General features: G+C 42.0%; 1 protein-coding gene and 2 long non-coding RNA genes across 3 annotated transcripts; 1 reads left to right on the forward strand and 2 right to left on the reverse strand.

Annotated features, from left to right (window-relative positions):
* Positions 1–1,502: 1,502 nt before the first annotated feature.
* Positions 1,503–17,306, reverse strand: LOC124290453. Its single transcript, XR_006901932.1, has 3 exons — positions 17,070–17,306; positions 9,301–9,305; positions 1,503–1,514 (listed from the first exon to the last, which is right to left on the reverse strand). It is a non-coding gene; the product is annotated as an uncharacterized LOC124290453 (long non-coding RNA).
* LOC124290438 (cytochrome P450 1A1-like) lies at positions 2,624–22,821 on the reverse strand. Its single transcript, XM_046727144.1, has 2 exons — positions 22,658–22,821; positions 2,624–4,667 (listed from the first exon to the last, which is right to left on the reverse strand). Exon 2 carries the CDS (start codon positions 4,664–4,666, stop codon positions 3,125–3,127), a length of 1,542 nt encoding a protein of 513 aa, XP_046583100.1. The 5' UTR covers position 4,667; positions 22,658–22,821; the 3' UTR covers positions 2,624–3,124.
* On the forward strand, positions 7,108–26,138 carry LOC124290445. The gene is made up of 4 exons (XR_006901931.1): positions 7,108–7,231; positions 15,144–15,146; positions 18,405–18,409; positions 26,129–26,138. It is a non-coding gene; the product is annotated as an uncharacterized LOC124290445 (long non-coding RNA).
* Positions 26,139–26,558: the final 420 nt, after the last annotated feature.

A 26,558-nucleotide genomic window follows, 5' to 3' on the forward strand; every position in this document is an offset into this window, starting at 1 on the left:
TTCATTTACTATTGCAGGACTTGCTGTTAATGGGTTGAACGTTTGTTTCATTCAGCACACAGAGCCATGTGTAATGTGCAGCTAAATGCAAGTGTGTGTGTGTGTGCAGCTAAATGTATGTGTGTGTGTGTGTGTGTGTGTGTGTGTGTGTGTGTGTGTGTGTGTGTGTGTGTGTGTGTGTGTGTGTGTGAACGAGCTTGTGTACTCGTACTTGTCCCAACTGACTTTAAAGTGTAAGTCCACTGAGTTACCGTGGTTCAACAAGGATTTCCCATTCAAACAGAGTTTTGTGACTTCAACCAGAATCATTTCACGCCCTAATTACATGATTACATAACGCCAGACAGTGCACGACAGTTACGTTCTTAATGTGTGTTGCTACGACATAGTGAGGGTAGGACCACCAGCCACCATGGCGTCTTCAGCTGACTCTTTTGAAATGTATGGATAACTATCTGTAAAAATCTGATTTTTGCTTTAAGAGTAGGCGCCATCATGAAAGGATGGGAGTCTGGTCAGCACCACAACCTATAATCATTTCAGATACTATCGAAACGCATACCAAGAAAAATGGGACAAAAGAGAAACGCAATTTGATTCAGAATGGGGCAGTCAGTGTCTGTTGCTGTCATTCGGAGAACTAACAACCCAAAAAAGAGGAACCAGGACTCGAATAAGCCATTTCTGTCTGTCTGGATGCCATCCACGTTCTGGCTGCACTACATGAAAGGTTTGTAGTTGTTCCGACCGACAGGACATCAAACCAGTATACTTATTTAAGCGTCACTTAAGTAATTGTTTGATCAAAGGACTTTCCATAAATAATATAGCAAAATATGACACATGTAAGGCCAGTATGTTAAATGAGCCTATAAATTGCATGAACTATCACATGGGGACTGTCAACTTTTAGTTTGCCGCTAAAACCTGAAGACCTGTCCATTCTACTTTGTTGTGGATTTTATAGCTCCATTACAAGACATCCAAACTGGAATACATTGCTGGATCCAGCACATGTACCACCAAACATTCTGTCTACAGATCACCAGTAAACATTAAAACTATCCAAAAAAAGATTTCCCCTAATTTAACAGAAATTGTTTTAAATAATCAGAATTAAAACCAAGTGAATACTCAGATACTCAAAGGATTTGCCACTAAAATTTGTCTGCAATCTGCAGAACGCCGAGTGCAGTTCGGACAAAACATGCGAATTTGCATCTTTGCATACCATAATCCCGCATGAAAAAATCAATGGGGCTATTGTTACAAGCCTTGGTGAGAACAGGGGCAGGTACATGTCTATCTTCTAAGTTCAGGTCAGATTGTCAACGTTGAACGCAACTGCCATCCGAGGACACTGTCAAAGCATGCTCGACTTACCACGACGAACCGAACGTCATCCGACGTTGGGTCAACAGCTGCTTGAGCAGGGTTACAACATGACGCATCAGTGATATATTCGTGATGCGATTCCATTGTGTAACCTGTCCTTTGTTTTTGTGTTCTAGTCCCTCATCAGCTAGCCCGATGAATATGGAAACACAATTAGTCGCTCTTGTGAAGATGACTCGTGTAATGAACTGAACTGTAATGAAATTACTTTTCTCTTTTGTCCCATTTTTCTTGGTATGTGCTTCGATAATATAGGTAATAATGGTTATAGGTTGTGATGCTGGGTGAGCAGATACGTCCCATTTCATTTCCCTCAATGAACTGTTGTGGCAGTTCGTTTCCAATATAGTGTGGCTTTGGTGTATGGATCTGTCTGTGTCGCTTCAGCTGCATATATATCTCAACAGTTTAACTCGTGAAGATCCGGGTTAGAATTTGTATTCAGCATCCAATGCATGACGTAAGAGGCGACTAACGGGATCGGGTGGTCAGGTTCGCTGACTTGGTTGACACATATGTCATCGGTTCCCAATTGCACAGGTCGATGCTGATCACTGGATTAAAAGGTCCAGATTCCATTATACCTGGAATATTGCTGAGTGTGGCGTTAAACCAAATCCACAAACAAACAGTCCATACCTGTTAAAGGATGATCAAAGCTAAGATGGAACATGTCCACACTAAAGTGTGTCTTTCGTGTATGCATTACATTTTATGTTTGCATGAAAGTGGCAACAGAAAAGGGGCAGATGGCTATTTTACCATGAGCAAGTAATTTGGACTTTAACATTATTTCGGTCTCTTTAAAATGTGTCAGATTAGGATGTGAAGAACACCAAAGGTTCTGCAGGCCTAAGGTTTCATCATGTTTGGTGCTCACAAAGAAGGCCTGTCAAACAATGTTATTACATTTTATTGAAACTTTGGACAAAACAAAATAATAAGAGCACATAATAGATACAGAACTAGATTTGATATAATGATTAATAAAGGCACAATTTCACGTTTTTTCGACAATAGTTTGGCCTATATTATAGATATTGGGGCATATGCCCTCACTTTAGCTTCCTATTGATGCAATAAAAGACTTATTATCTCTTACGACTTGCCTGAAATCGATAATTGAAACTTCGAGGCAAACAGCTTCCAAACAGAAAACACTTGCCATATATGGAATGTAAACGATTTCTCCGTACATCAAAAACTGTCGCACGCGGTGTTGTCGGTGTTTGCCGAACTGGTTATGTTATGCGTAGGATATTCGTAAAGAGCGCTCCAAAGGACATAACTCCATGGGTTTCGCTTGAAATAGTGTTCGTCCGGCAGAGGGCGCGAGAGTCGATTAATGCAATGTTGCATTAATTCATTCGAACTTTTTTATTTAATAGTGAACGAAATATTTGTGTTAATAAATTATATGGTAGCTTGCCTGAGGGCTGATAGTTAGCATTATTAAGAGAAATGCATTATGTATTTTTAGAGAAATGTGGTATGACATTGCACCTTTAAAGACAATTCGATAAGCGAGGATGTCAAGCTAACTCGATATGATAACAGATACTAATGATTACTTTGACACACCTATGTACAGGACTGGAACTCGACGTGTGACGACGATGAATCTGGATCAACTCGATGACGTTATTGTGGACATGACTCAGGCTTGAGTGAAATTTTTGGACAAAACCTCCATGATCAGTAAGACTGCTATATTCGCTAGAAAGGTATTTTACATCCTAAATTGGACCTCTACTGTGTAAGGAAAAGGTTTCTGGTTCAACCCATAGGTACAATCCATGGTGTACTCTTTCACATCTTTAGGCTTGACAAAGGTACATCTCTGAAGGAAACCTGAAATGATTAGGAAGAGCTCTATCCTTGCTAGGAATTCCCCCAAGCATCGTCGACGTCCTGCTGAGAAAGGAAGGTACGTGTCCAGGAGACGAGTGTCGATCTGACCATCCTCCTTCAGGAAACGCTCTGGTCGGAATACTTCAGGGTCCCCCCAGACCTCCGGATCATGACTCAATGAAAATAGATTGAGAAACACAAGAGTATCCTTCTTGATGGTGTAACCAGCCAGTTCGACATCCTCAGTCGTTGCGTGGGGTGTGGACAATGGTGTGAGGTTGATGATTCTCAGAATCTCATGAATGGTTGCTTCGGTGTACACCATGTTACGTCTATCAGCCAATGTTGGGCGTCTGGACATACCTACGACATTGTCAATTTCCTCCTGAATTTTCTTTTGGACTCGTGGTGTCTTTGCAAGTAGAAGCATTGTCCACATAGTCGTAGTAGCCACTGTATCGAACCCAGCAGCAAACAGATCTCCGATCGTGTCCTGAAGCCGTTCTTCACTCATACCATTTGCCTTGTCCGTTTCTGTAAGCTGTTTTGACTCATTGATAAGACTGTCTGTGACATCCCGGAGATTATCAGAGGAGAATGTTTCCAGGTGGTCCCGAATTCTCTTTCTGCGGATGAGATGTCCCTTGGATAGAAGATCTTTAAACTGCTTTACTCTCTTCTTCATAAAGTGCCTCAACCATGGGAAAATATCAACTGGATTCCCAGCAGTAACAAATGTAGAGAAGTCTTGAGTGTGTAGAATGTACTCGCAAAAGTCCTTGTCTGCTCTGACGTTGCCTTTCCTTCCGTAACATATCTGATATATCACACTGCCCATTGCAATGTAAATGTGATCGTGTGGATCAAAGGCCTGGCCGTTGTATCCTTCGAACTCCTCCAAAATATTACTGACCTCCTCGCATATAATTTCTTCAACAGGATTCTTTCTTGCGTTTGCAAATTCTTGGAAGGATTTATTTGCTATACGCCTATGCAGTTTCCAGGACATGTCGAATTTTCCAAAAGATAAACTTTTGCCATTTTGAACGGAAACTGACGAGAAGAACTGTGGTCGACCAGAAAAAGCATCACCCTTGGTACAAAGTGCCTCCTTGATGAGCTTCCCGTGAATCACTACTGTTGGCCATGCTCCAAACTGTAATTTGATGAGATCTCCATAGATCTTTCTCATCTTCATAAAAGTCTGATATGGTGTTTTACCGAGAAAAGGCAGATGGCCTACAATAGGTAGTCCCCAGGGACCAGGGGGAGATTTGGTCCCATACATTAACCTGTGTAGAAATGTCAGTATTGACGCGGATGCCAAGAAGACAACTCCGGCATATCCAAGGGTAGATATTTCACGGACATACTTGCAAATGTCGCCCACATACATCTGAAGAACAGCAACGGTTGACATCCTGAAAGTAGACAAAGATTCATTTTAATGATTTGTTCGATGTTAAGCGTTCATTCTTAACCTCATTCCACCTGTATTGCAGTGGACCAGACAAACCAGTGATCTTTTATTGGAGCAACGTCCAACTCTAACGGTGGACGCTTACACGCGACTAACCGAACCAGACTACCCAATCCACTCTGTCAATTTTTGCACGACAAGAATAGGTTTTGTTTTTCAGTCCGAACCCCCACTGAACGGGATGTTCTAACATATTCAGCTGTATGTGGTTGGTTTGATGCTGGTTTGATCAAACAACATGCTATCATGGTTTCTTAGTTATTATCATAAATTATTAGCTGAATATGAAAGTGGATGTTGAAGTTATGTGTGTCATCATGGTGTCCAACACGCCATCTGGTGTCCGAGCAACATGTTCACATGTTCACCAAACAACATGCCATCATGGTTACCAAACAACATGCCACCATGGATACCAAACACGCTACCATGCTGACCAAACAAGATTCCACCATGGTGTTCAAACAATATGCCATCAAGTTGACAAAACGCCATGCTTTCATGGTGTCCAAACAACACGCCATCGTGGTGTCCAAACAGAACCCCATCATGGTGACCAAACAACATGCAATCATGGTGACCAAACAACATGTCATCATGGTGACTAAACAACATGCCACAATGATGACCAAACAACATGCCACAATGGTGACCAAACACCACGCCATCATGGTGACCAAACACCACACCATTATGGTGACCAAACACCACACCATTATGGTGACCAAACACCACACCATTATGATGACCAAACACCATGCCACCATCATGGTGACCAAACAACATGCCACAATGGTGACCAAACACCACGCCATAATGGTGACCAAACACCACACCATCATGTGACCAAAAACCATGCCACAATGGTGACCAAACACCATGCCATAATGGTGACCAAACACCACGCCATTATGGTGACCAAACACCACACCATTATGGTGACCAAACACCACGCCATCATGTGACCAAACACCACGCCATCATGGTGACCAAACACCACGCCATCATGGTGACCAAACACCACACCATTATGGTAACCAAACACCACGCCATCATGGTGACCAAACAGCATGCCATCATGGTGACCAAACACCACACCATCATGGTGACCAAACACCACACCATTATGGTGACCAAACACCACGCCATCATGGTGACCAAACTCCACGCCATCATGGTGGCCAAACACCACACCATTACGCCGACCAAACACCACGCCATTATGGTGACCAAACACCACACCATTATGGTGACCAAACACCACGCCATCATGGTGACCAAACACCACGCCATCATGGTGACCAAACACCACGCCATCATGGTGACCAAACACCACACCATTATGGTAACCAAACACCACGCCATCATGGTGACCAAACACCACACCATCATGGTGACCAAACAGCATGCCACAATTGTGACCAAACACCACGCCATTATGGTGACAAAACACCACGCCATCATGGTGACCAAACAGCATGCCATCATGGTGACCAAACACCACACCATCATGGTGACCAAACACCACACCATTATGGTGACCAAACACCACGCCATCATGGTGACCAAACACCACGCCATCATGGTGGCCAAACACCACACCATTACGCCGACCAAACACCACGCCATTATGGTGACCAAACACCACACCATTATGGTGACCAAACACCACGCCATCATGGTGACCAAACACCACGCCATCATGGTGACCAAACACCACGCCATCATGGTGACCAAACACCACACCATTATGGTAACCAAACACCACGCCATCATGGTGACCAAACACCACACCATCATGGTGACCAAACAGCATGCCACAATTGTGACCAAACACCACGCCATTATGGTGACAAAACACCACACCATCATGGTGACCAAACAGCATGCTATCATGGTGACCAAACACCACACCATTATGGTGACCAAACACCACACCATTATGGTGACCAAACACCACGCCATAATGAAGACCAAACACCACGCCATCATGGTGACCAAGCACCATGCCATCATGGTGACCAAACACCACGCCATCATGGTGACCAAACACCACGCCATCATGGTGACCAAACAGCATGCTATCATGGTGACTAACCACCACGCCAGCATTATTACCGAACACCATAGTATCATACAACACATAATCACAAAATTCAAGCACAATGAACTGTCGAGACGATGTTTCATATATATGTTTAAATATATATGCTGGGCAGATGAGTCTTACATAGCTTCAAAAGATTTTAAGTAAAAGGCTTGTTGTCGGCAAACAATATGTTTTCAAGATATAGGTGAAACCACACAATACCCGACTGTCTCTATCGCTGTAAAGCGGCCTTCACGCGGCAAACTAAAGTTTGACAACACATGTTGAGTTTGAGAGCGTAAATATTCCAACAACTCGCCACCAACACCAATTTCAGAGTTGTCAAAGTGTTGTCGAGAAACAGAATCGGTCTCTATTCTCGCCAAATTTTCCATCAAACTTTCGGTGGTGTCAAAGTCGAGTTTGTCGTGTGAAGTGTTGTCACCCTCGTGTTGTTCAGAAACAACCAATCGCATTCAACGAAATTGTCATGTGACCGCACCGATAGAGACATGGCGCTCAAAATGACATGAAAGTTTGACAACATGTGTTTGACAGGTGAAAACGCGAGTTTGACAACTTTAAAAATTTCAACAACATGTGTTGTCAAACTTTAGTTTGCTGTGTGAAGGCCGCTTAACATTAAGTAAACTAATAAGTCGGTCTCATTCCGCAGTTCATGATGGAAAGATGAGGATGCTTTTCAAACTGAGCTATGAGACAACAGCGTTGGACAAGTAAGTATATACTTCGTGACTATTTCAAAATCGCTTTAACAATTCGTTGGGAAAGCGCGATGCGTTTTGTTTTCGCTACCTTAACTGATGCTGACTCGGACTCCATTAAATGAAATATTCTCAAATAAACAAAGAACTAAGACGACATAGAAACATGCAATAACTTCAGGTCTTTCTATACTGAATACAGTAAAACATTCAGAGAAGAGGCGTGCTATCAATGAGATAGTTAATGATTGCTTGTCATTGATGAGAACATAACTACTATCACACTGCTTTGTGGTACTTCTATTCGTCATGGATCTGCACCTTAGGTATAACTATAAATCAATAATTCAATAATTTATATTCAATGCCAATTATGAAAGATGAAATTAAGGGAAACAGGTAATAGCCCCCGGGTAATAAGGTTGCTTAATATAAACTGGATGCTATATTGATCTGCACCTTAGTGATTACTTCAATTCAATAATTAAAAAAAATGTATTACGTTCCAGTAAGTAAATAGGTAATAGACAAGGTAATAAGGTAGCTCAATATAAACGGGAAGCTACAACACTGACTGACTGACTGAGTTTAGTTTTACGCCGCTTTTAGCAATATTCCAGCAATATCACAGCGAGGGACACCAGAAATGGGCTTCACACATTGTGCCCATGTGGGGAATCGAACCCGGGTCTTCGGCTTTAACCACTAGGCTACCCCACCGCCCACGGAAGCTACAACAGGTAATGTTGAGCACACAAAGTATACTTCGTGATCGAAACATCTGAACTATCAGAATGTACAGGGCCAATGGCAAGGTACTGTGAAATACAAAGAATAGTCTACCCAATTATCCTTGTGTGGGGTAAAACGAAAAAACGAAACGAAAATTTGTCTGATGTGTTGTGCAGACGCCAGACCAAATGCTGTATTGCCGAAGGCTGAAGGTGTATCCAGTGCTAAGTAGATTGTGACGAATAAAAAGAACCTTCCATTATCAGTGGTGCGTAAACACGAGGGAGTGCGATCGTACATGATAAGATTTGGGCTGGTTGGGCTAGTTAAACTAGACATCACCTTTTCTGCGTCAAATAATCACGTTACTCTGTTACCTAACCATCAACAATATGTGTATTTATAATGCGCTGAATTCAATGGAGGGAGACATTTTGAGTTCAGTCGGGAGTTGATTCCACAACTGTGGAGCACCATAGCTGAAGCAGCGAAACCCGAATGCCCGGAGTTTCTGTCTGGGAATGGTGAGACGGTGTCTATCTGCCGATCTTAACATTCTGGAAGGATTGTGCTTGGGGACTAGCTCAACAAGGTAGTCTGGAGCCGTAAGATGGTAACACTGGTAGGCAAGACTCAGGACCTTGAATTCAATTCTGGCTCTGATTGGTAGCCAGTGAAGAGACTTAAGAACAGGCATCATGATGACAATTTACATTAAATAGCTGACATTTTCCTGAAGTTGGTCAAATGAGTACAAGATGTCAGATATGAATACACAATTACATTTGAAAAGTGGTCAAATGTAACACATATATATATTTGGGATTACGCATTCACGTACTTGTTCAGTCCCATCCGGAATTCGACCTTACACTCTCAGAGCCAGGCACCAAATCGCCAGCACACAAAGTCAGCCATCTACCCTTTTCAGTCACTGTAGCTTCCACAAAAATGGAAGTCTAGACCACCTACTTTGTGTGGCTAGACTTGCACGGCCCAAAAAAGTGTGTTCGAAGCCAGGATAGGACTCAACCTAACTAAAGTACTAGAATCTGTAATTTACTGAGAAAGGGTAATCCCAAATATAACATATGTAACATCTCATCATGTTGCCTTGTAAACCTTACCTGACATTAAGCCTTATATCGTTTCGCTTAAGAAAATGAAAAATATTGAGGAAGCTTCAAATAATAAGTAAGACCCTAGCCAGTCCTAGTGAGTGAGTTTTGGTTGGTGCCGCTTAAAGCAATATTCCAGTAATATCACAGTGGCTAACACAAGACATCGACATCACTTACTGTACATATTTGAGGAATCGAACCCGGGTCTTCAGCGTGATAAGCGAACGCCTTGGATTAAGAGCAACAAAAATGACGTCTCCACAAGGCTGTATCACAAACATACTCCACTTTCTACTTTCCAGTCGTCAACTTAAATTCACGTCGGGCAATATTCCAGCAGCTTACATTTCACACGTTTTGAGGTACATTCGAGCATGCTTTTTCACCATAACTTCAAAAAGCGTCTTACGTCTCCTACTCAGAAGTTGTGACAACATGCAAGGCCTGAGTAAAGCTTTCAAAAGGTTTTATGGTAGATACGTGCAGCACATTTCAACATGTGATGCATTAGTGACAAAAATGATGTCCGATGCAATTCCTTATTTTGACTTATTCCATACGTTCCCGAACTGGCTCAGGTGAACAACTGGCTAGACTTTGCATATGTTAATGACGGGCGCCACCGTCGGGGCAGGATACGCTCATCGTTTCGAAAACACCTGGTATCATCACTCCGTGACAGTGATTCGTAAACACATGTTCTGTCATCGTACCACAATCACTGGATTGTCTTGTCCAGACTTGATTGATTACAGACCGCGTTTAAAGCTGCAATACTGCTGAATAAGGCGTCACACAAACGCATCCTCATGATATAATCGGAATTGAACAATCGAATCTGCCTTCAACAGAGATTTCGCATGCTTGTGGATATGGTTTTGTTGTTTCTGTGAACCTCTTTGCTACCTTACCACCCACTAGCCAAAAGAGAACGTGCTTTGGTGCCTTTGGCTCGAGATGGTGTTCACTCAGGCGTGACGAATACTTTCTGGATCACGATATATTGTCTTCACCAGAAATGGGACTACCTGACGGATGCTATCAAGGAGGTTCATGACCGGGAAGGCTAAAATCGCGACGTTTTCATAGATACATTAAATATATTTACTTAGCTCATAAATAATTGTGTAATTTCTTTCCGTAACTTTACAGAGGAGCCAATTCTTAGTAATACAATTTGGATTATAGTATTATACCAGATACATGACAAACCACAATCATCTAAAGTAGTTTTAACATAATGTGGCCAAGCTGGCTGGTATCAGTACAATTGTTAACTGCTACTAATTCAGCGCACATTTTACATGTAAGTTTATTTTGGTTTTCATTCTTTAATTTTTTTCACCAATAGGATAAGACTCTTTTTTAAATAATCATACTGAGTAACACAAAGGCTGGCGTCCCGTCTCGCCGTATTAATACATGTAAGCCGAGGTATGTTTACGTAAATGAAAAACCTTTTTAATAAATAACCTATGAACTAAAGCTAACTTTCAAACTTACTAGGGCCCCATACCTCACACGTATATAATAATAGTAAGTGGTAAGTCTACATTTGTTGCTTTAGCTAGCAAGCAAAACATTGCATTCAGGCCTTGTTCTCTTGGAGATGTAATGGCAGTGTTATATTTCCGATTCTTATGCATCAAATACAAATATTTTAGTCTATTCAATATTTAATCTTTTAACTTCCACTTTATACAACATTCACTAAAGCAATGTTCTGGAAAAAGATTATCCCGAGATTAACTCCGGATACTTTGAAGATGTTCCCCTACTTTTGTGAAGAGTATATAGTTAATCCTAGTATATAGTAAATCCTAGTATATAGTAAATCCTAGTATAAAGTAAATCCTAGTATATAGTAAATCCTAGTATAAAGTAAATCCTAATATATAGTAAATCCTAGTATATAGTAAAGCTTGGTATATAGTAAATCCTAGTATAAAGTAAAGCCTGGTATATAGTAAATCCTAGTATATAGTAAATCCTAGTATAAAGTACATCCTAGTATATAGTAAATCCTAGTATATAGTAAATCCTAGTTTTCCCGTTGAATATTGCCCATAAAAGTCGATTAAGGACAGTTTCGAACAACTCTCTCACGACTTCACTACTTCGTTGTAACTAACATGTGCTTTGGAATGAAGCGTCAGACGTGTAGATGCCTTCAGGGAACATAGTGTCTAAGGAGTATGGCTCAGCTGAAGACGAATATCTCTCCCTATATGTACATTCAATTAATATGGGCGGTGAGGTAGCCTTGTGGGTAAAACGATGGCTCGTCACGCCGAAGACCTTGGTTCGATTCCCCACAGGGATACAATATGTGAAGCCCAATTCTGGTGTGCCCCGCCGTGATATTGCTGGAATATTGCTAAAAGCGGCGTAAAACTAGACTCACCCACTCACTTCAACTTACAGTGGTATTAGAAAAATGCAATAATGTATCTTTCAATCACAATAAAAATGGTGAAACATATTTGGTAAAAAGTGTTATGCCATAACAGTGTGCCAGTACTATTAGGAATGCATGTAAGGACATCTTAAATGCAATGAATTTGAGAAATGTAACATTGAAATAAATTAGTAGCACAGCTGAGATAATATACTATAGGCCTATAGCCTCATCAGCCTTGAATGATTAATGTTGACAGACCGAAAGGCGTGATAACATGTTACTCCATCTACGCTAGATCTTTTAAGAAAAAGGTTAAAAAGTGTCATGACAATCCCATCCATTTTGCCGAACCCTTACGAACTTACACATATGACCCGGATGTCTCAACTAGGATTGATGTCAAGTTGTTTTTTTATGATGAGGAACACAACGCTGTGGAATGTATGCTTACTCCACCAACAGGTGAATGAACCCCTGAATGCAGGGACCTGGCATATACGTTCATTAAGAACAAAACAAGATCTGAGATCGGATAGGAGGGACACTGGCACGGGAAGCGACTGACTGACTGAGTTTGGTTTTACGCCGCTTTTAGCAATATTCCAGCAACATCACGGCGGGGGACACCAGAAATGGGCTTCACACATTGTACCTATGTGGGGATTCGAACCCGGGTCTTCGACGTGACGAGCCAACGCTTTAACCATTAGGCTACCCCACCGCCCCGCGACGGGAAGCGAACATTTACCTACAGTAGATGACCATAAGTGAGTCACCATAAGTGAAATTCCCACAGACTTGCATGCTAATTAAAACTTGCACGAATAGTTTTCATAAATTTAGTTTCGCTCGAATTGTTTTCAATACTTATCTACCAGCTGGGAAATCATCTCAGCTACATACACATGATTTCCATTCAATTTTCCGATGGTTATAAAGAAAACTGTAACTATTTAAACAACATATATTAGACATACCAATCAGGTTTAACATGGCTGTCTATGGGATAGATTAAAATTAAGTTGTACTTATGGTGCTTAATCAGGTTTCATTCGATAACTAATCAACGGAAAGATGAAAGAAAAATTATGTACACGTAGCTGAAGATGATTTCCAAGATGTTTGGAAAATATCAAACTAAAATGACTCAGTTTATGAAAGTCATTCTTGCAACAGTTAATTAACATGTAAGTCTCTGGAAATTTCACTAATGATGACTCACTTATGGCTAATCACTGTACGCAGGTTGGTGATTAGCAATAGGCATATAGAAGCCAGTGTTTTTATAAACACTGACTGTTAATTAGTAGTGAGGGAGTTTAATATTACGCAGGTTTAGCAATATTCCAGCAATATCACGCCGGGTGAGACCAGTCACGGGCTTCACACATTGTACTCATGTAGAGATTCGAACCACGACCACGTGGGGACTGGCATAACTTGTCACCACTTACGTTTTGTTGGCACATTTGAATGTATCAGGGGCGGCCGGGTAGCCTAGTGGTTAAAGCGTTGGCTCGTCACGCCGAAGACCCGGGTTCGAATCCCCACATGGGTACAATGTGTGAAGCCCATTTCTGGTGTCCCCCGCCGTGATGTTGCTGGAATATTGCTAAAAGCGGCGTAAAACCAAACTCAGTCAGTCAGTCAGTTGAATGTATCAACACATAAAACGCTAAACAAGCTGAATGCCAGTGAAGGAGTGATGCGGTCAGTCAGTACTGGACAGAAATAGTAACAGGTCAAATATTAGTGCAGGGCCTTATGTAGCAAAAATGCTTCCCGTGGGAAGTGCATGTTAATTTTTGGAACCACTGATAATTGTGATCAGTATTGCAGATGGATTCAGAAAAAAACATGGTTCCATTTTTTCTGATGATTATAAGCGTCATTTTGGGGGTAACTGAACATCTGTACCCATAATCGAGCTGCAACACCAATGTGAGAAAAACATATTTTTATAAACCTAGCACAACATAAGCATGTAGTATGTCAAAATGTACCTTGTGATCGGTGTTTTACAACTGCCATTATATATCATGAATCTCAATAATATATGTATACATAATAATCACTATGATCATAAGTGCTTCTGCCAAAGCCGAAGGTTTGTTGCAGAGGGTATGCATTCAACGCTGTTTGTGTGTGTGAGTATTTATGTGTTAGCATCTTTACTCAAATACTACTAGATGGATTTAAATGAAACTTTCTGGTTCTCTTGGGTATGTCCCCAGGACAAATCAATTAGATGTTGAAAATGTACACTCTTCAAGAAAAGAAACTCAAAAGCAAAATATTGAAAACAAAAATTGGTCTTATTCAATTATGTAAATCAACAAAATAATAAACGGTACAGCATTGAAATGATCTAGCAATACATCGGTATCTTGTGCACATTTCACAAGAATGACAGTCATCATAGTCATTACTGCTGTCCACGAGCTGACGTTGGCGTTACTGCCTTGTATGGCCACCTCTTACTGCTAGAATTGCACGACACCTCCTTGACACAGATTGAATCAGTTGTTGGATTTTTCGTTGTGGAATATTCCATTCCTCCTGCAGTATGTTGAACTGTTAAAGCCTCAATGACGTACGTTGACGTACACATTTATCTATCTGATCCCACATGTAATCAATTGGTTTTAGATCCGGGGATCTGGAGGGCCAGGGGAGGACATTGATGTTGTTATTGTCCAGGTAGTCCACTGTAGCACATGCTGTGTCAGGTCTGGCGTTGTCCTGGTGGTACAGCTCCCTGTGGCGGTCGACAAGACGAGGCACGTGAGGACAGAGAATCTGGTCGGTATATCCCGCGGCCGTAAGATTGCCTTGGATGAGCACCAATTCCGATCTGCAGGTGTATGAAATGGCTCCCCACATCATCACACCATCTTCACCTGCCTGATGCAGTTGGATGCAAAACGTTCATTGCGTGGTCTGTAGACACGTTGTCTTCTGTCACGTCGCTTGAGGGGATACCACGATTCATCATTGAACCATATGTGCCTCCAGTTTCTAAGGATCCGTGGCTGCACCCGCGTTACACCACCTGACTCACGGACGTTGATGTAATCGTGTCAGAGAGGGGCAACTTGCGGACGTCTGGCACGCATACCTACCTCTCGGAGACGGTTCCTGATTGTCTGGTCGGACATTCTCCGGGCTCCAAACCGTTTTTGTGCTGTGTCCCGGGCGGAATGATGGCAGTCACGTATGTGCGTTACCCGGTGACTCACGGTCTTCCTGGTCTTGGATGGAATGGAATGCACAAAACGATCCCACAAACGAGTTATTGTGCTGGGATGAATGCTGAAGGTCCTCGCCACGTCACTGTTGGATTCGCCAGCTTGTCATCGTCCAATGGCAATATTTCGGTTGGCACCGTTGAGACGTCCCATTTTCTCATCCAATATTTGCAAGGGTCTTGGATGAATTTGCGAGATGCATTTGGGTCTTTCATAGTTATAGTTTGCACGCGAAAAGGAATTATTGCGGCTTTTGGTTGTGTCCCGTGCCAGTCAAGCTCATCATGACAATCATGATCGATAAAGCCATTCAAAATCGTTTATGGTTGCATTCGTTGACGCATGTTCTTCTAAACCATACCAACAACAATATTCAACCCTCAAAACATGCTTAATGTGACATTTGCGTACCAACTTTCTTTTTTTCAAATTTTGTTTTGCGTTTCTTTTTTGTTTTGAAGAGTGTATGTTAAAGTACATGTACACAGAGGTACTTCGAAAATAATTGCTATGTTAAATAAATGTAGAATATGAATAATGACTAAAAAAGTTATGGATGGATTTGAATGAATCTTGGTGGTTATGTTAGGTATGATACAAGAGCTATCTGCGTACGGTTTGGTGAAAGTACATTAAAGTACAAGTACACAGTAGTACTTTAAATATGTAACAGTGAAAGGAAATTGCTGTGCAAGGCGGAGGCATGTTCTCTCTAGTTTCCAAAATAGGAAAACCAAAGAATTCATACTTGTGTTTGTATGACAAATAATGTCGAAGCTTGTATTTCAACAGCATATTTTGTTCTTGCAGGTTAATGACGGATTGATTGACTATGCATGTTACTTAAAGGTCATATGCAACGTAAAACACCGCTTAGCAGATTCTGATATGGACTTACGGTAACAAATGATCAAAAATGCAAATTCAACTTATAAAGTTGAAAAATAACGCGATGAAAAAAAACCCGCGAAATCGGAGTTCAAACGAATGACTAAATTCACCCCAGCTGGGGTGAAAAGTGGTTTCAACAGCGCATGCTCATTGAATACGTTCGCGCGGCTTGAACCGGGATGCCAAAACACACAAAGAGCCCTGAGGGTTTCGGCAGTTAAACCAGCCAATGAAAGACTTCGTTACACTTGAGTGCACACCCAACCGCTCTGCCTGGGTTCGGTATGCCTGGTGATTCGTTTCGAGGGAAGTAAACCTAAGTTCACAATATGACACTTTTGGTTTGCGATTGTACGCTTATAATTTTGTTTATTAGTTTTTTCATAATCAGCAATGTATATTATATGTCATGAATAAGTGATAATTGTGTTTTAGTTATGTTTGTTTTTTTGGTTGTATGTGACCTTTAACAATGTAAAAGTTAAAATAAATATATTAGTGCACATTATACATTGTACTTGCATACCCCACTTATAATATGTAGTTATCTGTTTACTGCGATATAATTTGTCACTCATGTAATAATACATTCAGTTTGTATTGACAGCAGATTTGTAACAAAGTAAGGAACCACAAAGAGGTAGAGATGGATTAATTCTTGTTTAATTCGTCACATCAGCAGCGGCTTGGCAGTCGGGCGGCTGGGACAGTCCTGGCCTGTTTGCTGAGATCAGCTGGTGTTGTTGCTGTCTCTGCTGCTGTCTCGTTCCCTCTGCTGCTGCCGTCCAGATCTCTCTCTGTCTCCTCTCTGCTTTCTGTCTGGCCGCCTTCCCTTATATACCCCCTTGGTCAAGATTAATGGTTCATCCATCTGTATCCCAAAGGCTGTGCAACCAGATGTCAGAAACGTCAGTGTTAATTCCTCATGGATTATTTTTATCACCGGTCACAGGTAGTGTCCAAGCATTAAAGTGTCATTGCCATTGTGGTGGACCACTTCATATTGATTTGTTGACACCCTCAGGGGCTGACCATGGATTGACCTGGGGCTAACCGAGGGAGGCGGCCATCAACTATGTTACATTCGCCCCAATGTAACTAAGAACGTTTCCTCGAAAATTTCGTCCGTTTATTACTTGTGTCGTCTAGTCTTCTACTTGTGTCGACTAGTCTTCTGCTTGTACTTGCGTTTTGTCTTCACATGGCGTCACTACTGGTTAATAACGAGTTCCAGTCTTACCACTGTCTATTTACACTGAGTAGACAATGTCCGTCTACTCGTTGGTCGATTTTGACCGCTAGCGTGGATCAAGTCTGCTGGTGTCCAGGCTTGGCTAGAGGATCTTCACAGCTGGGGCCGCTGTAGGTGTTGTCACTGCACCATACGAGTCAGGAGGAGGGACGGAGGGTGCAGTGACACACACCTCCCGATAGGATAGGCACATACTCAAAGTCTGGAGCAACCCGGGTGTTTCTTGCTCGCTTGAACATTTTGGCTAGCCAGGGTTTAAACTTAATGTACATAATGTTCCTGTTATAACTAAAATAACCCCTACTATTCCCACTACTATAATTGTTTTCTTGTAAGCCTTTCTGCCCTCTTTCAACTTAGTATACCAGAGTTTCCAATTGATTAATCAAACTATCCATGGGGATCGGATTGATATTATCAAGATGCTTGGGTAATTCACTTAATGTCACCAAATTGAAACAAGGAGCATATTATGTGGTTATCTCTATGTCATACATCATAAGCTGCATTTTGACATGCTACATGACTATGTTGTGATAGGTTTATGAAAACATGTTTTTCTCGAAATGGTGTCGCAAGCAATTTTGGGAACTCATATTCCATCACCCAACAATGACACTTATAGCAAACAGAATAAATGGAACCATGTTTTTCCTGAATCCATACACAACAGTGATTACAATTAGTATTGGTTCCAAAAATTAACACGAAATTACACAAGCCCCTGCACTATATATGGCACTTCATTGAAGAATTAAGTTACGTTTCTTAAGATTTATGTTGATTACAGGGTTTTGCCCACAGATAATAATGCATGTTCTGCCTGCTATTGTGATGTAAAGGGAAAACAAAATGTAGTGGACAGAATCTTTGCACTGCTGACAACTGAGACAGTTGACAATAGATGCCGGGCAAACTTGCTTCAACTTACATCACACCTGAGGCAAGCGATCTGACAAAAGTTCCAAAATAAACATCAAAGTAGAAGCTTTATTAAGACTTTATGTTTTAAAACGCGTTTAGTAATTGCTATTTTCGTCCGGTAACAAGTTCCATTGTCTTTAAGAAGAAATAAAGGGCTCAGTATAACATAGCATAACATGTCGTCTTGCAGGTGATTGGTTCTTCATGTGCAATATTGAACAAACTTTAAGGATAACAATTTCCTGCTTGACAACGGTATAAAGAATCTGTATCGAAACGGCGCACTCACGAAAAGAAGTTGTTATCCATAAAGTTTGTTTAACATTGTACGTCCATACTTCTAAAATGCCACTCAAAGCAATTCATAATTTTCGTCTTTCCCAGTCATGAAATTTTCATGCTATTGCACTAGGTTATTCTCCCACAAGGTTTCAAATCCCTTCACCCACGTGCTTTAAATACACAACGAATTGAGTGAGTATGGGCTTTATCGTTACATTTGCCATTAACACGCAGTTTAATTATAAGCGTTTGGCTATTTTATAATATTCAGCAATAATCAAGCTATATGTCGACGGTCTCCAGATGTTCGAGTCTGGACCAAACATATATCCAGTGATCAGCAGAATGAGCATCGATCTACGAAAATGGACCAAACATATGTCAACCAAGTCAGCGAGCCTGACCACCCGATCCCGTTAGTCGCCACCTACGACAAGCACATTTTGCTAAGACTAATTCTAACGGGATCTTTAGGGGCACAGTTTATAATTAGGTGTTACAATGACACAGAACAAGTCATGTGGAATGTTCAGAAATTACGGGGTCGCTCTCACACCGACAGGTTGACCGGCATGATGTTTTCTACATGAAGAAGCAAATGGGTAAAACTCACACTTGATGAAATCTTTGGATAATTTAGCCGATTGCACACCAGGCAGAAGCGATCATAAGGAAGGATTATTGAAGAATTTGGAGGCCTTCTTCAGTTAGTTCTCAGCCCAAGTGTTTCCCAAATTTTACCATGGGAACCGTTCATCCAGTCTGTGTGAAACGTGGGTCATACGAAATTTCAATACAAATGGAGAGCATTACCATGAGACACCTGATCGAACAATTATCTATTCCGAAAAACATAAAACTTGCTGATGAGACAGTAAAGTGGAAGTATTTTGTGGGATTCATTGTTGTTATTATCGTAACTATACTATGCACGGTTTTATATACAAAAGATTAATGAAACCCTGGCTGGCGAAATAGAAAAGCGATAAGAACATTGATTCGGTGACTACTAAGAGTGAGTGAGTGAGCTTAGTTTTACGCCGCTTTTAGCATTATTCCCGTAATATGACGTCGAGGGACACCAGAAATGGGCTTCACATATTGTACCCATGTGGGGAATCGAACCCGGGTCTTCGGTGTGGCGGTCAAATGCTTTAGCCACTAGGCTACCCTTCCGCCCCTGTGACGACTAAGAACCTACACCGAAACGTCGAATCATAATATGATAAAGAAGCTGTCATCGATAAGTATCTTATATTCTTATAATATTTCCTCCCTGAGACGGGCGGTGGGGTAGCCAAGCTAAGGGTTAAAGCGACCGCTCGTCACGATGAGGCCCAGGTTCGATTAACCACATGGGCTCTGTGTGAAGCCCATTTTTGCTGTCCCCAGCCTCAATATTGCTGCAATATTGCTAAAAGCGGCGTAAAACCATACTCACTCACACACTCCTCCCTGAGAACAATGACATGGAGAGAGACAGGAGCCACCCGAGATATATCCCAACAGCTTCCCAGGTTATATATCCCAACAGCTTCCCAGGTTAGCTATCTGACGGCATCCACTCACGGGAATAATCCATCCATCCAACAAAAGGTTTATTCTACCAGCTGTCTTTCTTATGGTGAAGATTTACTACACTCGCTGATACAGTTGTCAAACACGGCTACTAAAAACATCTATTTTCATACAAAGGCCTTGAACTGGAAGCATTCTGTCACGGTTGCGGTTCCGTATTTTCTATCACTTTTTATTATGCTACGTGACTGGATTATAAGACCGTGTGCCTTATAGTTTTGTACATGTAAACCTAGTTATTGAACTGAAACAGAAAAGTAATATCTCGAATTTTCAGCATATAACACTGAATTCTCAGCGTATGATTTTAACATGTGGTTCTTCAATACACAAACATTATTTTTAATTAAACCACTTAAGTCACAGTTAGGGTACAGCGTTCTGCAACAAGGCTGGGTGGGGGTGGAGAAGGACTGGGGGGTACATTCAAGGTACAAAGATACCACTATATATGTGATTCCATAAACAATTTGCGTTTGTTAATCCCAGATAGACGATATTTCAATTTTGTTTTAAACACGTGGCCAAATGAGCTTACGAAACGATAACAGGGTCAGATATTGTGTCGCATCTATCCGCTATTATCTGATGATGCACCACTATGTATGTCTGTGTTACGGGATGGAAACCAGTATGATCACTGAGGTCGGAAAACAGGATTCTGTTGAAAGTTCCATCTTTGAAGTCCGTGAACTATGGCTGCTATCTTCTGCTTAGCTTTTATGCAGGTTCAGAGTACAACAGGCTCTCTTTGGCTTACATCTTAGACAAGTTTCGATTTCTTCAAATTTCGTCTCCACATCTAACTATTGCAAACACCGTTTTCCGGCTGTCTTTTCAACTAAACTACATTGCATGGTTAGAACACACATTGGGCATGAATTATTGTGCTTTATAAATTGACTATTTTTCTGTTTTACAGATTAAGATGAAAAATGCAACAGAGAGGCACAATCAGGCTGGTAAGGCTCAACTTTAGCTCAGGGCCCTTCAACACGCAGCAAAGACAGCGAATGGGACTTCTCGAACACACCATGAACTTTCCGGAGAACATGAAGACTGCCCAACACTGCAGCCTTCTGCATTACCCAGAGTGTCAAAAGGGTTTTGCTCCAGGAAGAAAACCCGGGTACTCTCCTGATCTGCGCCAAGACATCAGGAGGTACTAAACCAAGGGCACCGAGAACAATGGGGAGTCGGACGACAGTGTACTTTGGAGAAATTGCAAAGTCGAGGTCCACATATTCAACATGCTGTTTCTCAAATTTGTCTATCACACTGCTGTGAAAAGGGACAATAACATAAATAAATTAATAGGCTTTATTAGAAAAGACACGATCAGGTTTATGGGCTGGAATTCTTCTAAGGCTGTTATAGGCCTATTCCATAGAACTTTAAAGGCATGACTTTCCATGAAGCCCTAGACAGGTGCAAGGTCGTACCATGGATGGACCTCGGAGTCAAAGCTTCAGGTATGACGAAGACGGTCGTACCATGGATGGACCTCGGAGTCAAAGCTTCAGGTATGACGAAGACGGTAATAGCAACGAGCCATGCCATCATGTCAGTTAAGGTTTACTGTTTGTGCCAAAGACGGGCATCCGCTGACAAAGTGTTGGACAGTATCTGTTAATGCGTTATTATTATGTTTTACAGATTTAGATGAACAAATGAAGCAGAGAGGGTTCGGGTGACCCTGGAACAGTCCGGCTGGTAAAGCTCATCACCAGCTCAGGGCCATTATCCCCTCCACGCGCAGCCCAGATAGCGAATGGGACTTCTCCCAGGAAACACTGCCTAGTCGAATCCACCAAGAACTTTCCGGAGAATATGTGGACTCCCCAACACTGCAGCCTTCGGCATTATCCAGAGTGTTAGAAGGGCTGTGCTCCCGGTGGAGAACCTGGGCACTATTGTTTTTAGAGTGAGTGAGTTAGTTTTACACCGTTTTTAGAAATATTCCAGCAATATCAGGACGGGAGACACCAGAAATGGGCTTCACATATTGTACCCATGTGGGGAATAACCCGGGTCTTCGGCGTGATGAGCGAACGCTTTAACCACTAGGCCACCCCACCGACCCAATATTATAATTAGACGTAGTAGTAGAAGTAGTAGTAGTTGTAGTAGGAATAGTCGTAGTATTAGTAGTAGTAGACTGACTGAGTTTGGTTTTACGCCGCTTTTAGCAATATACCAGCAATATCACGGCGGGGGACACCAGAAATGGGCTTCACACATTGTGCCCATGTGAGGATTCGAACCTGGGTCTTCGGCGTGACGAGCCAACGCTTTAACCATTAGGCTACCCCACCGCCCCGAGTAGTAGAGGTAGTAATAGTAGCAGCAGTAGTAGAAGTAGCATCAGTAGTAGTAGTAGTAGCAGTAGTAGTAGTAGTAGTAGTAGTAGTAGTAGTAGTAGTAGTAGTAGTAGTAGTAGTAGTAGTAGTAGTAGTAGTAGTTTGACGCTGCTTTAGCAATATTCCATCAATATCAGGGCGGGGGATACCAGAAATGCATTTCACATATTGTACCCATGTGGGGAATCGACGACGACGAACGCTGTAACCTCTAGGTTATAACACAAATATAACACAAATATAACACAAATATAACACAAATATAACACAAATGCTCAAAACACTAAAGAAGAATCAGGAGCTAAGAATGCTTGTGTCGAGCACGTACCTTAATTAACGAGTACCTCTACTCAGTCGTGCAGACTGCTGAGATGTGTATTTCCACCAAGAAACTGACGAACTGTCGATGCGGAAACGCCGCAATGTCGCTGATACATCAAATCTCAAAGATGCCACTTACTCACACCACGATAACACTGGTGGCTACAAACCCATGGCATGGGAAGATATACATTCCAATCAAGGTTTACCATTGGATGGCGCTGAATACTCAACCAATCGGACCCGCCTGTGCGTATGTCAATCATTCTCCAAACCAGCTCGTTGTCGCATTCATGGTTGCTGAGGCGCTGAACCGGTTTTAGATGTCTAGTTTAAAAAGAAATTGCAAAGCTGCAATTTCATAGCCTATCTATATTGAATAGTGTTTACTTTCAACTTGTGCACTTGCGTGATATGTCCTACATATATTTATCGTGTTAGTTGGATGATGATGGTGATGATGATGATGGCTTGATTCACGTTATGTAAGACCTGACTGCCATAAGTTGACATCTTTTATACCGCATCACCGCCTCCGCGGTGTAGTGGTTAGAGCGTCCGCCCGGAGAGCGGAAGGTCGCGGGTTCGATCCCCGGCCATATTAAAAGACTACAATTATGATACTTGTCACTGCCTGGCGCTCGGCATTAATGGGTACAACAAGGACTGGTCGGCTCGGAGTCAGTATAATGTGTCGGAGTAGGGTATTCATGCTTCGCTGCGGCATGGTATCTCAGTGGGCTAGCACTATAAAACCAGCTTAAGTCTGGGCTAGTACAAGCCACCACACATACCCACACATGCACGTCGTCATATGAGCGAAATATTCTTAAGTACGACGTTAAACCCAATTTCACCTCACCTCACCTTTTATACTGTGTATTGCTGTGTGTGTAACAGGTGGCAGATTGATGTTCTGGGAAGCGCCCGTCCAATAACATATGATCGGATGTTCGAATCTCAGATCGAACTGATTATGTGTCTTGAAGCATCTTGTAGGTTTCAACAAAGTGCTAGAGGTGGAGACTAGAATAAATCCTGTTAGATGTTGAGGTAAGCTCACTCACTCGGCGTGACGAGCGAACGTTTTATCCACTAGGCTACCCCACCCGCAACTACTACTATCTTGTTGTATTTGTCCGTAACGTTATGGACGGCTGATAAGAATACACACATACTTCACATAACACGAAGTCTTACACCGGGATTTCAGTAAATCCACTTTGATAAATGGCAGTTACGGGCAGACAGATGTACTGCTGAGAAGGGCAAATGTACTCAGCTAGAAAGTTCCATGTCTACCCATATCTTCATTTGACAGATGGCGCCTGTCATCCATTTAGCTTCTTCCAGGTTGATATACGTCAAGGCTTAGAATGTGTGTGTTGCAACTCATCAAGTAACGAATACGAATGGGTTCTGAGTGAGTGAGTTAGATTTACACCGCTTTTAACAATATTCCAGCAATATCACGGAGGGGGACACAGAAATGGGTTTCACACATTGTACCCATGTGGAGAATCGAACCCGGGCCTTCGGCGTTACGAGCGAACGCTTTAACCACTAGGCTACCCACCATACCAAACGAATAAGAAGGAACGTATCTGACCATGACCATTACAATACGTTTCTTGTGCAGCGCGTGCCTCGTCACATTCTGCAGGTGCATCACGTTGAGGTTAACACATCAGCTTTTTGAAGAGATCGGGCGGCGGGGTAGCCTAGTGGTTAAAGCGTTCGCTCGTCACGCCGAAGACCCGAGTTCGATTCCCCACATGGGTACAACGTGTGAAGACTATTTCTGGCGTGGCCCGCCGGGATGTTGCTGGAACATTGCTAAAACCGGCGTAAAACCATACTCTCTCACTCATTGAAGAGACAGCGCAATGCACATCTGTTTCATCCAGCTTATTTTCCTGATGCCTTCACTTGTGCCGGATTTGCCCCATTACTTTCTGTGTTGAGTATAACAGATGTGTTTGTTTTAGTTGGAATCGTACCGATTGCCGTCAGTGTCGGACTGAAAATCACAGACCTACGGAAATAGTCGGTATTAATGCACACACTCCATGACAATTTGCAATGCCTAGTTAATGTTTGTTTGAGTGAGAACGGACCAAGTCAGGGAGAAATAGTTCTCACTTTGGTCTAGGTTTTGGAGGTGAGGTGAGGTGAAATTGTGTTTAACGTCGCGCTAGAGAATATTCCGCTCATATGACGACGTGCATGCGTGTGTATGTGTATGTGCGGATGCTTGTACTAGCCCAGACTGAAGCTGGTTTTATAGTGCTAGCCCACTGAGATACCATGCCGCAGTGAGGCATGAATACCCCACTCAGACATATACTGACTCTGAGCCGACCAGTCCTTGTTGTACCCATTAATGCCGAGCGCCAGGCAGGGACCAACAAGTACCATATTTTAACGTCTTTTGGTATGACGCGGTCGGGGATCGAACCCGCGACCTTCCTCACTCCGGGCGGACACTCTAACCACTACACCACGGAGGCGGTCAGTTTTTGGAGGGGGCGGTATCACAGTCTAATGGCTAAAGTTAATTCACTCACTCATTCACTCGGGCGGTGGGATAGCCAAGTGGTTAAAGCGTTCTTTCGTCATGCCAAAGGGTATGTGTGAATTGCTGGAATATTGCTAAAAGCGGCGTAAAGCTTAACTCACCCACTCACTCATTCACTCCCCCCACTCACTATATTTGGATGGCTAATATCCTATATTACGAATAAAGATTGTATTGAGTCAGCCTTGTCCTTACGAGTTTATTAACTAAACATATACTTTGACTTTGAGTGAGTGAGTATGGCTTTATGCCGCTTTTAGCAATATTCCTGCAATATCACGATGGGGGGCACCCTCAACACAGTTTCACAGCTGCAAAGGTGATGGTGATGATGATGATACCACCCATAGCTATTGTGCTGCTCTGTACATTTTTCCCATACCAATTGTTATATAACTCTGTTTTTTAAATAGTGTTGACAATGTTGCTCACTGTTTTTAAATTGTAGAACATTTATCAATGTTAAAACCACATAGAAACTTGCATAACAGACATCTGTGTGAAACGTGTGATCGCGCGTAGCCTACTTCTTTTATATAACATCGTCATGTTTCTCACTAACATATTATATTGCCCAAAAATGGAAAACCAGTATGGTGCTTGTTTATGTATGTGTGCCTGTATAATTGACACCCACTGTGTGTTTGGTTATCTAACAAACGTTCCACGTCACTGCACACATAATAAAATAGACAAACAGTGGGTTTATTTGTAGTCAAATGTTATGTAAAATATTTACATAACGTTCTGATTGTATTACAGATTTCAAAATTGTGTTACATAATTTTGGCGATTTTATTTACATTTCTTCTCCGCTCTCTTGTTCTGTGAAGATGTTGAGCTAAAATTTCTCACCGAAATACCAAAATATATAGTAAGCATAAAATGCCGTAGTCAAAGGTGCTGAAACGTGACTGTGCCAAATAAATAGGGCTCGCAAAAGTTGGCAATCAAAAAGGCTGGTACAGACAGATGGAATGATGAGATCCACATGGTACAGGCAGGTAGACATATTGTGATCCATGTGGTAAAGGCAGATGGACATAATGTGATCCATATGGTACAGGCAGGTGGACATAATGTGATCTATATGGTACAGGCAGGTCGACATAATGTGATCCATATCGTGCAGGCAGGTCAACATAATGTGATCCATATGGTGCAGGCAGGTCGACATAATGTGATCTATATGGTGCAGGCAGGTCGACATAAAGTGATCCATATGGTTCAGGCAGGTGGACATAATGTGATCTATATGGTACAGGCAGGTGGACATATTGTGATCCATATGGTAAAGGCAGTTGGACATAATGTGATCCATATGGTGCAG

This window comes from Haliotis rubra, unplaced genomic scaffold, assembly GCF_003918875.1.
Source record: "Haliotis rubra isolate DU_JTF1 unplaced genomic scaffold, ASM391887v1 Scf1124, whole genome shotgun sequence".
Classification (NCBI taxonomy): domain Eukaryota; kingdom Metazoa; phylum Mollusca; class Gastropoda; order Lepetellida; family Haliotidae; genus Haliotis; species Haliotis rubra.

Bases quoted from the DNA above. Each gene is read 5' to 3' on its own strand.
- LOC124290438 (XM_046727144.1), bottom strand. From the start codon at position 4,666: ATGTCAACCGTTGCTGTTCTTCAGATGTATGTGGGCGACATTTGCAAG.